Source organism: Calypte anna, chromosome 1, assembly GCF_003957555.1.
Source record: "Calypte anna isolate BGI_N300 chromosome 1, bCalAnn1_v1.p, whole genome shotgun sequence".
NCBI lineage: Eukaryota > Metazoa > Chordata > Aves > Apodiformes > Trochilidae > Calypte > Calypte anna.
Window position 1 is genome coordinate 169208678 of NC_044244.1, and position 12594 is coordinate 169221271.

Consider the following 12594-nt stretch of genomic DNA (forward strand, 5'->3'; position numbering starts at 1 on the left):
GGAAAAACTCCAAAAACAGTTCTAAGTCAGCACTGTTTTTTTCACTCACTACCTGTCACTTCCAAACTGAGAAATGGATCTTTTACATATATGCATATATATATATAAATATATATATACACACATAATAAATATATAACACAGCAATCTCATGCTGGTGGTGTTCTTTAGCAAACTGCCTATTCAGAAATGTTACACCTTGGTAAAATTACACCTCATATCACCTATGCTTCTTTACCTCAAGACTTCTTTAAAAATTTACAAACAGCATAACATAATTAACACCAAGAAAGACACTCATCAGAATTCTCTCTTATTGTGTCTGCTTCCAAACTAGAGAAACTGAAGCAAATAAGCCTTTCAGTGGAAAATTTCTGACATAGCTCAGTTCAGCACTATGCTAAAAGGGAGAGAATAAAACATCTGTCAGCCCAGGTTCTTTCCCAGAATATCTCACCTTCTAAACTCTCAACCTTTTCAGCCTCATTTCCATCTTCAAAACCTTGCAAGGGTCCTAAATCTTTGTCTGTTCTTTCCTTCTCTGAAGCTGCTGGATCCCGACAAGCACCATCAAATTCCTTTTCATGATCTCTGTCCAGTTTTGTTTCACTGTGCTTTGCTGATTCTTTCTGAGCGATTTCAAGAGTTCTGTCAGTTCTGTCTCTCTCTCTTTCAGAAGTATCAGGTAGTTGTCTCTCTCTCTCTCTTTCCAGCTCCCTTCTCTTCTCCCTCTCTCTCTCTCGTTCCCTGAGCCTCTCTCTGTCCCTGCTTCTGGGCCACTCCTTGTCAATATCCCGGTCCCAGTCTCTCTGTCTTCCCTCTCTTCTGTCTCTCTCCCGTTCTCGATCATGTTCGTGTCTATCCCGGTCCTGAAGCCTTTCCCTGCTGTCAAAGGACCCAGATCTGGAATGGACCTGACGATCTGATTCAGGAGAACTTCTTCTTGAACTGTGGCTTCTTGAATCTTGACGATCTGAATAAAAAATTTAAATATATGAGTGACTACAGCATGTAAATCTGATATAATTTTACCAGACCAAAGCATCTTAAAGGCTCAGATGTGAAAATATGCTTCTCAAAAGCATCACTTTCAAGTTAATGCCTTCAGATTGCCTATAGATTTAACCTTACTTAAAAAATATAAAGCACTCCAAATGAGGAATTTTAGTGGCTACTTTCTACTATGACAGAGACCAGACTAAAGGTACACCATTTAAACTCAGAAATTTAGGCAGTGGGGGTGGAGACCGAAGAATAATCTCAAAATTCAAGATTTTCAAAACATGTTTGCTAAAAGCAAGGAATACCTAGGTTAGCAAACAATAAATTCAGAAAAATAACTTCAGGCATACAACCAGAGAACTAAATTACTTTAGAAGAATGATATTTTCCTAATTATGCTCTTTAAATTTTAAAACATTTTATCCTTTTCTGAATTTATTTGCATAAACTACACAAAACAAGTCAATCAACATTATTTTGATTTGTAACAAAGATGATTTCTGTATGCATTAACAGTATGCCTAACAGGAACCATGACAGATTTAACTCTGTGAAAATAGCTCCTGAGATAACGGATCTCTTGCCTTGGAGAGAACATTTTCATTTTGCATAGACTTCAGAATTTCCATATCAAAAATAATGCTATTGATGAATTCAAAAACATTATTTAGATGACAAAACTACCTTGGTGTGCTGTTAGCATATGCATTTTCTCTTTCTACAGCTTTTTTTTTTCCTACAAATTACTTTATTCCCAGGGCAATGTATAAACAAAGTGATATTGGTAAGTGGTATTCCTGCTGACCAAGGATTAGCTTTTGCAGGAATTTGAATTCACCCTAGTTTTACAATGAACTGTAAAACCTTCAGCACTTCCTTTACCCTTCACACTGATTACAAATTAAAAGAATGTACGGCCAGGCAAGAATGAATTGGGACTTTGCACTTTTATACAGAACAAAAGCTCAGTTTCACCAAAATGTCTCTTATTACCTGATGATGTGCTGCGACTGGGTTCCCCACGTTTCAACTGATCAATTCTGGATTTCCGCTCCCCAGTGATTTCTAAGCTTTTCTTCTCTCTATCCCTATCCCTGTCCCTGTCCCTATCCCTATCCCTGTCTCTAGAACTACTATGTAGGATCCTCTTCCGTCCAGTCTGGTCATCTCCACTACGATGAGCTGACTCATTGGAAGGGGATCTAAGTCTGCTTGAGGCATGGCTCCGGTTGCTACCAAGGCTGCTGCTGCGCTTCTGATCCACGGGTTTACGGTGTGGTCCATCATCTATAGTAACATGAGGGGCTTCCACTTTTTCTATCCTTGTCCTGTGACTTTTTCTATGGGAGTCCTCAGTGCTTCTTTCTGGAACAACAACGTCACCACGTTCAGGAACATCCTCATCTGACCAGTCACTAAACGTTGTATCTTCTCTTTTCTGGGGGACTTCTGCCACAGATTTTCCGGGTGCCGCTTCAACCAATTCTTCTTTTGTTACAGGAGGAGTCCTTGGGCCTTTCTTCTTTTTATGATGTGGAACAATTTCTTCATCAGAAACTTCTGAATCACCCTTAGACCTCTTACGCTTTTTCTCTACATTCTTCTTTTTCTGACCTTTCTTGGGTGAAAAGACCTGGCTCTCCTCAGTGGTTGATTCATTAGTGTACCTTTCCACTCCACTGTCATCGTCTTTTTTCTTCTTTGTGGCCTTTTTCTGTATTTTGGACTTCTTCTTGCTGTCATCATGCAGTCTATCAGAAGCATCTCTTTCTTCAGAGGGGCGGTGTCCAAGATTTTCCTGAACCCTGGACCGAGAGCTTTCTGAAGCATCTGGCTGTTCCCTTTGTTTATCTGATGAAGAAACCCTTTCTTTAAACTCTGGCTCTTCGTAACGCCGGGAACTTTCTTTTCTGTCTGATTTTCGCTCATCTTCTTTCCAGCGACTCTGCCGCTCCTCTGTAACATGAGAGGGGCTCAGTGACCGGGATTCCTGGGGCCGAACAACCTGGCTCAGGAGTCTGTGCTTTTCATCTACAAAACAGGAAAAAGGATGCACTTGTATTCTTTAGAAAAGCAGAGTAGGTGACAATTTGGAATCTTGTGCATGCCAAAAAGCGTCAAGTAAAGTATATAATCTATTATTTCAGTTAAGTACCTCAGTTTATCCACTGGTGCAGCAGCAACAGACTATTTCTATTTTGGTAAATATGCATCTTGAACAATAGATGTGGAAGCCACTATCACCAGGTAGACTTAACACATAATAACAAAATTATGATAAAATACTAACACGCAGATTAAGAAAAATGGTGTGGCTCATAAAAATAAGGGGAAGAGAATGTTACAAAAGCTTTCCCCATGTTTTTTTTTTCAAGATTACAGATCATTTTCCATAAGTGGAGGATAAGATGAACCCAACAGCAGAGACAGCCCACTACTACTTACTTTTATCATCTCCACTGTTGTAAGCATCACTATCAGGAGAGTGCTCACGGCGACGCTTGGGTGACTGACGAGGACTTGGACTGCTTCCGTTTCTGTGGCGCTTCCTGCAGAACAAACATGCTCAGTCAAGTTTCTTCAGGATTCCTGAAGAAAACATTCATTAATTGAGTTCATCACCAATATAAACCCTGAAGTCTAAGCACCTCATATAGAAGACAACGCATAGGAGGATGCCAGAAGTTTCATAGTTTCCCGAGTTGTAATTCCAAAACTGTAAGATATCTTTAATTAAATCTCAAAAACTTATAACAACTACCTTCACAGCATAAAAAGTTACAAAAAACTATTAATATCAGTTTTTTCCTGTGGCAATGATCCTTGCAGTGAGCTGACCCCAGCTGGTAGCTATGTTCCCACCTAGATGCTTGCTCACTTCTCGTCAAGTGGGATGGAGGAGAGCCTGTAATGGCTGATTTGTGGGAATCCTCAATGCCCTGACACAGAAGCTACTAATTATTTAATAACTTCCAAGCAAAGCAGACATGCACTTCATGGCAACACTGTTTTGCTTCTTAGTGATAGAACAAGGCAAATATTATTGTACTAAATGAAAAAAAAACCAAAACTCAATAGTGAGTGAGTGCTATTTGGAAAAAGGAAGCACCATACATCTCCTTGGGATCCTGTTCACACCTTCACTGGTAGCCTTCCAGTATTGAAAATTTACGGGTGTAAAGGATAAGATTATGTTCCACAGAAATTTAATGAACAAGTCATGAACCTGGACCTAGTTAGTTGCTATATGGATTTCCAGGCTATAAAGGGTACAAAATTCTGCTGGTTTGTTTCCAAGAATGCCCGTATGACTAAAGACAAGGACACACAAGTATACTTAAAAGGGGAAATGACATGGTCTGACTAAATTGTTAGTTCCCAGGCAGTTCCACGATTCTGCACTAACAGAGCATCAGATTAACATCATCAGCACAGTACTGAATTCTGGGCAATCAGTATGTGACACATAGATACAGGGGAGATGTGGCTCCAGACAGGGCCTCTGCATAAACATGGAATCTTCTTCCTTATGATACTCTCCTGCTTGTTAACTTACTGAACTCAACAGTAAAAGAATGCATTTTTGGGGTTGCTTGTTTAGGTTTCTTTTAAACTGAAGTAGCAGCATTCAGATCAACTCACTTGGACTTTCTTTCCTCATGGACATCTCTTGAACTTCTTTCTTCTCTGATATCTTCTCTCTTATCCCTACGGTCATCCCTTCCTTTTTCCTTGTCATCCCAGTCTCTCTGGCGTTCTCTCTCTTTATCCCTGTCCCGACCTCTCTCCCTTTCTCGTTCCCGCTCTCTATCTCTTTCCCGCTCTCGCTCCCTTTCTCGTTCCTCCCGCTCTCGCTCTCGTTCCTTCTCCCTCTCCCTTTCCCGTTCTCTTTCCCTGTCATGGTCCCTGTCTCGGTCACGCTCCCGATCCCTGTCTTTGTCCCGCTCTCTCTCCCTCTCCCGTTCCCGAGCACGATCTCTTTCCAACTCCCTTTCCTTCTCCCTTTCTCTTTCCCGATCTCTTTCTCGTTCCCTCTCCCGGTCTCTCTCCCTCTCTCTCTCTCTCTCCCGGGCCCTCTCATCTCTCCTGTCATCCGCCCGATCCGCCCGACGCTCTTCCCTCCTCTCATCCCGGTCGAGGTCATCGCTCCGTCCTTGGTGTCGTACTGGTGAGCTGGCTCTCTGATCTGTGAGGAGAGGCACATTTCATTGTCAAGTCTTAACGGGACCTACACAACACTAATAAAAACCCAGGACAGCAATTGTTTTGACAATCCAGATACTGGATTGCATTAAACAAAAAGCAACTCCCTGCAGAAACTTGGAAAGTCTCTTTGGTGAAGAAGAAACTGAAAAAGCAGTATTAATTCTGAAATACTTTTCAACATTTAGGGAGTGGTTTTTCCCTGTTTTATCCAAAAGTTACTACAAAAATTTGCATTACTCAATAGAATTACTCAATAAATCAAGATCTCATATAAAATCTTGAAAAGCCTGGGTGACATACAAGTGAAATGTTATAAAAATTTCACCTCTCAAAGCTGTTAAGAGTCATGGTCTTTACAAGAAGCTGCTAAACTAGTAAAGGCTACTACAAATAAAAAAAAACTGACCTGCCTCATCACAGCAGAAATCCCTGCACAGAAACACACAACCAAACCCACAAGAAGGGGAGAGGCAAGGATGAGATTCAGGAAGCAGAACTGCTGGAAGTTTCCATATGTATTCACTGCAGTGTCTTACAGTCTCAGAATGAATTTTTCATTGTTCAGACAAGGGATCAGAATGTTGAAAATTACTGATTCAGAAGTGCAGTGAAACTTCATTTACCTAATGGTATCTGCTTCCCACAGATTTAGTTACAATTTATTAAATACGTTTTGGATATAGTTTTTTAATATTTCTTTAAATCTGGTACCTCACTAAAAATTTCTCTGCTGATGTTAGTAATATTAAAACCACAACAAATCAAAAAACTACTTTTCCATGGTATATATTAAAAGCACTACATGAAAGAATAAAAAATGGCATGGACAGCAGTTGGTATTTTTTGGTCTGTTACTCTGAGGCTGAGAGTAAAACTGAAACCATGTCCACCAGGGGTGAGCAGTTTCAACAGGACTAAATCAATAACACATGCATTTCCAACAATTTAATCAATTTTCATCTCTTGACTGAATTAGCAAAGACTTAATGCTCCCCTGGTAGCAGGTAAAATTAAAAGCAAACTTGAGTGACATTTCTGCTATGGATGTAACACTTCTTTCTAAAATGAGTAAATCATCAATCCATGCAATTGATTCCATGAAAAGGTTTCATGTTCTTTAAATGGTGCCTATAATATTATAATATGATTTACTATGCATACTAAGTATTAGATTTTAAACAGCTCAGAGAATCACAGAATGGCTTAGATTGGAAGGGACCTTAGAGATCATCTCCTCCAACTACCCTGGCATTGGCAGGGATGCCTCTCAACTAGCCTAGGTTCCTCAAGGCCTCATCCAACCTGACTCTGAACACCTCCAAGGAGGGGGGCATCCACAACTTCTCTGAGAATCTATTCCAGAATTTCTGGTTTGGGCTATGCCTGGTTTAGCTTTTTAAAAAAAATGTTAATTTGATCACCAATTATATGACAATATATCTAGGATTTATGGGGGGTGGGGAGGTGTAAGAGATGAAAGTTAGTTTGCCAAAACCACCCCCCCTAGGACACATTCAGACTAGGATTTTCTGGCTGCAAGAAAAGAGAAGACTGGAAGCTGTTTGTTTAAATCCTGCCTTGAAGATAAGACAGATTTCAATGACCCAAAAAGCGTGTCTCAAAGTAGCATACAAAACATCCCTTTGAGAAACTGAAGTTAAACCACAGATAGAACACATTTGTCACTTCCTCATCCAAATTCTAGAGAAAAGACAGTGTTAATTTTACATTTATTCTTCACAGATCCTCCTCTCATTTCCATGCTATTTTCATTTGCCTAACTCCTCCTGTCCTCTTAATTGGTGAGCAATACAAATACTTTCCAGAGTGAAAGTTGATACTTAGAGACAACACAGTTCACCTTCAGGTGCACAAATGTGACATCCTGCATACTGTGTCTAAAAAGAGTAGTCTTGCATACTCTTTCTATGATCACTGACTGGTATCTGTACCAACACTTAATAGCCAATTATTATTGACCACAGCAAAGCATTCATCAATATTAAATTCCCCAGGCAATAAATTTTAGAATTAAATATAATTTAAAGTGTCTCTTGCTTCTGGAGTAAGCAATTTGTAATTAAGTCAGTCCAGCAGTCAAGCCTTCCCCAAAACACACTGAAGTAACTTACAGTATAAGTACAATGTTTCTATAGAGACAAACTGAACCAGTAATGAAATTACTCTAGGCTTACATGTGTATGTGCATGAAGTGGAGAAGGAGGCAAAGAGAAGGAAAAAATGTTTTGCATTCAAGTTTTATAATGAAAACTCTAGAAGCTTAACTTGTTTGAAGACTGCTTGGATGAATGAAAACAATGTGCCAAAATCTAGCTACAGAAAGAAAGAAAGGCCATAGCATTCATGTGTGCACCCCCAATGAGAGATCTTACTACAGAAATTACCTTACATCATGGACAGGACCAGTGTGTGGTGACAAATGAGTCATTTAGGAATTAGCAGTGTGTAGGACAAAGGAAATAAAACGAGGGAGAGAAACAAACACTCCTACATATACATTTGACTATGTATGTATGTGTAAAAATACACATGAAAATACCTCTTTCTCTGTTGTCACGCCTGTCCCTCTCCCCATGCCTTCTCTCAAAAGAGGAATCCCTTGCTTGATCTCGACTGTCATAGCGATCCCGATCGGGGTAGCTACTCCTTGATTCCCAGCTGTCGTGGTAATTCCCACTACTGCTGTGACTGTCAACCTGTGAGCCTCTAGTCCCCCGACTTCCTAAAGGAGATGTGTCAATACAAAAGATGAGTTTGCACATGTAAGGAAATACACTGATATTTTATACAAATTGAATCAGAAACTTTTAATAGACTTGAATTAATTGATCCTAGAAATAGAAATTGTAGTTGTGAAACTCTACTTAACAAACAACTCAAATTTCATGTTTTAATTGTAAAGTTGTTATCTTCAAACTGCAAACTCAAGACTTTGAAATAACCATTCTTTATCCACAGCATGAGGTCTCCTGACTAGAAATGTAAGAGTCTAAAAGCCAGTCGACATTTTTTGAGCAGGATGTAAGCTAACACAAAGTGCAGCTTTCTGTAAATAAGCAAATTAGAGATAATTTTCCCTGTGAAAGCTGTACAGCATTTCCATAATGAAAATGTCACAACAAGCCTGAGAAGGCCAAAATATATTTACTACAGATGATTAAAAGGTGAAGTGAAGCTGTTCTACGAAGTGCATTGGACTATCAAAAATACTGCCAAAGGTTAAAATCCCACAGTTGCTTCTGTTAATCAAAAAGGGGTGGGGTTGTGGGGGCAGGGCAAGGTGGCTGTGTGTGAGAAATGGTTTTCAAGTACCTAAGGCATGCAAGTTGCTTTTGACAGAACACAAAAACACCTGGTGCCCAGTACTTTGAGACACACTTCCCCCAACAAATCTTCAATTACACAGCCTCTTGTGTTTGTAGCCAATGGGAAAACCTAGGGTTGCAGAAACATTAAATACAGTGGCATAAGGGTTAGGATTTGTTTTAAAATGGGATGGCAGAATACCAATATTGTGCCACCTTTAATGAATGGAGAACTCAGAAGTTCTCAAAAGTTCTGTAAATTCAAGCGACTGTTCAAATTTAACAACAGATTTGAACATGGCTTTAAAAGCATGAACTATTTGGCAGCAGTTCCATACTAAAGAAGATAGTATAAATGTCATCATTCAGCCTCCAATTATAGGGACACATTAATTTTTTTAATCACGTAATACCCTTGTCAGATAATTCTGGACCTCTGCCTCGACTTCTGCCAGTTCTATCACTTCTGCTCTCATTTCTGGAGTCACTTCTGGAGTCATTCCTTGATTCAGCACGAGAGCTCTCCTCTCTGCCATGGGATCTTCCATAGCTGCGTGAATCCTCCTGATACTGGTCATCCTTTTTGTGGGCATCACGACTCTCTCTGTCTCTGTAGTCGTGGGAATCTCGTGTGGAGCGTGAGTCTCTCTGATCACGACTGTCTTTGGTATCTCTGCTGTAATCCCTGGTATCTCTGGAGTCTCGAGTGTCTCTGGATTCTCTTGCCTCCCTCCTGTCTCTGTTGTCTCTGGTGTCCCTCCGATCTCTTCCATCACGAGACTCTCTGTCATCTCGATGATCCCTGGAATTACTCTGATCCTGGTCATAATCACGATCATCTCTTGTTTCTCTTTCTTTTTCTCTTTTTCCTCTGGTTTCTGTAAAATGTTTAGAAGCATGTTATATACCTAGCTTAGAAAGAGGAAGTAAAAATTTAGCCTGCAAATAACCTTAAAATAATACAATCAAAATATACTTCTGAAATACTCATAGAAAATCAAAATGAGTATGTAACAGAAGACGACAATGTTGGCCATCTACCTACACACCCAGTAAACTTTAAAGATATTTTTGTCAATTTGAATCTGTACATTACAAACATTTACATGTTCAAAAGACAATAATATAATAAAAATAAATTTCAAATATACTGAGAGTCACACATTTCAGTGATTTTAAAGTAGAATCACTTCTCTTCCAATCATAGATTCCTTTTTTCCTTCCATTCCAATTTTCAGGAAATTTTTGCTAGACATAGAACACTTGCTTTTAAGAGGTCAATGCCCTGAAAAAGTCTCTTCTGCTTGTTTTAAATTACGTATTTATGTTGTTACTGCTACAGGAAGGTAAGCTTACAGCTAGACTACAAAAAAGCTGACACATGCTTTTTGTAATCTGCCTCTAGAGAGAAACAGCATGTTTACTGATCACAGATTGCTCAACCAGTTTTACAGATCTCCAGAGGGAATGAATGTTTCTTTGCACAGACCTCACTTAATGTCAATTAAAAAGACAATACATGAAGCAGTCAGTGAAGACTGGGCACCTCACAGAAAAGTCATTGTTACTTACAAGTATCCCACCATCACTTGACTGATCCACTAGTACTTGCCTGATAGCAAGAGAACATCACTTACCTACTGACACCATAACTGCATTACACAAGAAACACCTAAAGCATCTTTACAATCAGCTGAGCCTATATAAGCAGTTGTCAGGAATATTCCATTGCACGGTCCCTGAAAACAGCACCACCAACCCAGGAACAGCCAGGATTTTCTTCAGCTCCCAACTATTGGGGAATAGGTGTATAAAAAGCCCAAAATTGGAAAACTCCAGCTTTCCAAATGCAATTTACAAACCAGTAAAAACCACTCTGAAGAGCTACTTTTATTTTTCATTCATACCATCCCGCCTTTCGTGGCGCCTATCGTGAGACTGTGACGTCCGATCACGATCGTGTCTTCCCTTTTCTCTTCCAGGAGATCGGTGCCTGGAAGGGCTTCGCTTCCTCTGAGGAGAAGAGGAGGCATGTGGGGGATATGGAGAAGAAGATCTCCTTGCAGGTGGGGAAGCTGTCCTGCGGTAGGATGGAGAGGGAGTTCTTTTGCGGTGGGGAGAGGGAGAATGTCTTTGAACAGAGGACCCCGACTGCGACGAAGAGGAGTGATGCCTGGAGGATATGGGAGAATGATGCTGACCTGATGGAGAAGCAGACCTGCAGGGAAGGGTTAAAACAGGCAGATATATAACAGCTTGATTTGAAATGTTCTTGCCATACTCTACAAAAGAGAATGATTAAAATAGTTTGTGCTTTCTCTACCCTCTCCCTGCTGAAAGTAAGCGCTGTTTTATAAAACATCAAATGAGTTGTCCATCCAACCAGTTATCCATACCAAGGATATCCTTTCCAAGTATGCTTATCTTTAAATACTTACTGTTTAATTAATGTCCAAGAATAAATTGTACAATCAAAATTGTGTTACAGAGCTACCATGCTTTCCTAGGAAAGGAAGGGAGGAGTCAAAAAAACTATTATCATCTCCTCCACCCCCAAACCAAGAACAATTATTTTTTTCCATGTAAAATGTTTTTTTTGGAGTTCCTGGTAAAATCAGGCAGGTAACTTTTACAGTGTTACCTAAGGGCAATTTTTCTTTTGTTTCCAATGCATTCCATTTTTTAGAAAGTGACAATGTCTCCCTCTTGTAATTTTTAACTTCTTTCCTCAGTTAAAAGTATTGATCTCTAAACGATTTAGGCCTGGATCCTGAAAAATCATATGCATACCAACTTAAAATTTTAGCACACAAGAATATTTACACAAACAAGGAAAAGTCCTACCTAACAAAAATTAAAAAAATACAAAGTCTTTCTCATCTTCAAACTCCCATCAGTTGCCTGAAGATTATTTACACAACAGTAAACACATTTCCTTACAATACATTATCTCACACACAGTCAAATGTGGACAAACACACACTTTAAGTCTGAGCTCAGTTTTATCTCTCTGCTCTTATTAGCACCAAAGAAACTTGCAAGCACCTTCTCTCATGAGAAAACTCCGAAGTGGCGTCAGAAAAAAGCATTCATGGACAACACATTTTCAAAAATCCCACTTAATTTTAAGTAATTTAAGTTTCTGCTTTTGAATGTCCTTGTGCAGTGTTGGTGACTTCAACTAAACACTCAGATCATATAGATGAAACTGCTTCATTTGAAAACACTTAAAGTATTCTTCCCTGCTTCTAGAAGAAGGTCCATTTATCTTCCCTGCTTAATAGTCCCTTGCACAGCACTTGATATGCCTACACAGAATCCTCAAGCAGGTAGTAATGAGCAAAATATTGCAATAGGTTAGAAAAAGGTGGGGAAAAGGATACTAAAAATTTGTTTTTCAGTCTCCTTACTAATGCCAGCTGAAGGGGGAACAAGGCTGCTCTACTCCTTTGCCTGTAAACAATCCAATTTAGTGAAAATGTCCACCAGTGACATCTAGCTTAACACAATACAACATTGTTCCAGCTGAACTGAGTCACTACAGCAGCAGATGAGCATGCTTACAACTCTTGACTGTTGAATGGATGGGCTTTATTTTGCTTTTCTTGTCCACTATTCAAAAGAAGTACAGAAAGTATGCCTCCCCCTCCATTAGAAAATCCAGGACTGCAGTATTTAGCACTGCCATTCTAAACCTAAGCTTACAAGATTCCTTCAGACAAAAGTAAGAAGCCTCCTGCTTTCTAACAGGCAGTAAAATACTTTTTTTTTTTAAAGGCCCTTTGAACTAGAAGAATAATACCTTCCTGCAAGAAGGGTCTCTGAAATTTTCCTTGTATTGTACTGTTTAGCCAGCTGTATTTGCTTTTCAGGGAAGATGTGTAGATCAAAGATCTGTGTATCACCTCACCCATTTCAGAACTGAGAAACTGTTCCTTCCCCATCTCCAAGATAGATGACTTCTCACATTTTCTATATGTTAACAAGGGGGAAGGTAAAGAAGAAAAAAAAAAGTTCCCAGAGGAACACAGACTGACCATGTATCATTTCAGACTTGAAG

At 39.5% G+C, this 12594-nt stretch overlaps 1 protein-coding gene across 5 annotated transcripts in view; it reads right to left on the reverse strand.

The window, feature by feature from the left end:
- ZC3H13 (zinc finger CCCH-type containing 13) overlaps window positions 1-12594 on the reverse strand; it is a 48994-nt gene that overhangs the window by 11066 nt on the left and 25334 nt on the right. For all 5 annotated transcript variants that reach the window (XM_030444171.1, XM_030444180.1, XM_030444198.1 and 2 more), the window contains 7 exons: window positions 10442-10752; window positions 8948-9412; window positions 7769-7951; window positions 4645-5188; window positions 3448-3551; window positions 1996-3033; window positions 458-973 (listed from right to left, as the gene is read on the reverse strand). In XM_030444171.1, coding sequence (XP_030300031.1) covers window positions 458-973; window positions 1996-3033; window positions 3448-3551; window positions 4645-5188; window positions 7769-7951; window positions 8948-9412; window positions 10442-10752 — 3161 coding nt within the window. The remainder of the gene's footprint in view (window positions 1-457; window positions 974-1995; window positions 3034-3447; window positions 3552-4644; window positions 5189-7768; window positions 7952-8947; window positions 9413-10441; window positions 10753-12594) is intronic.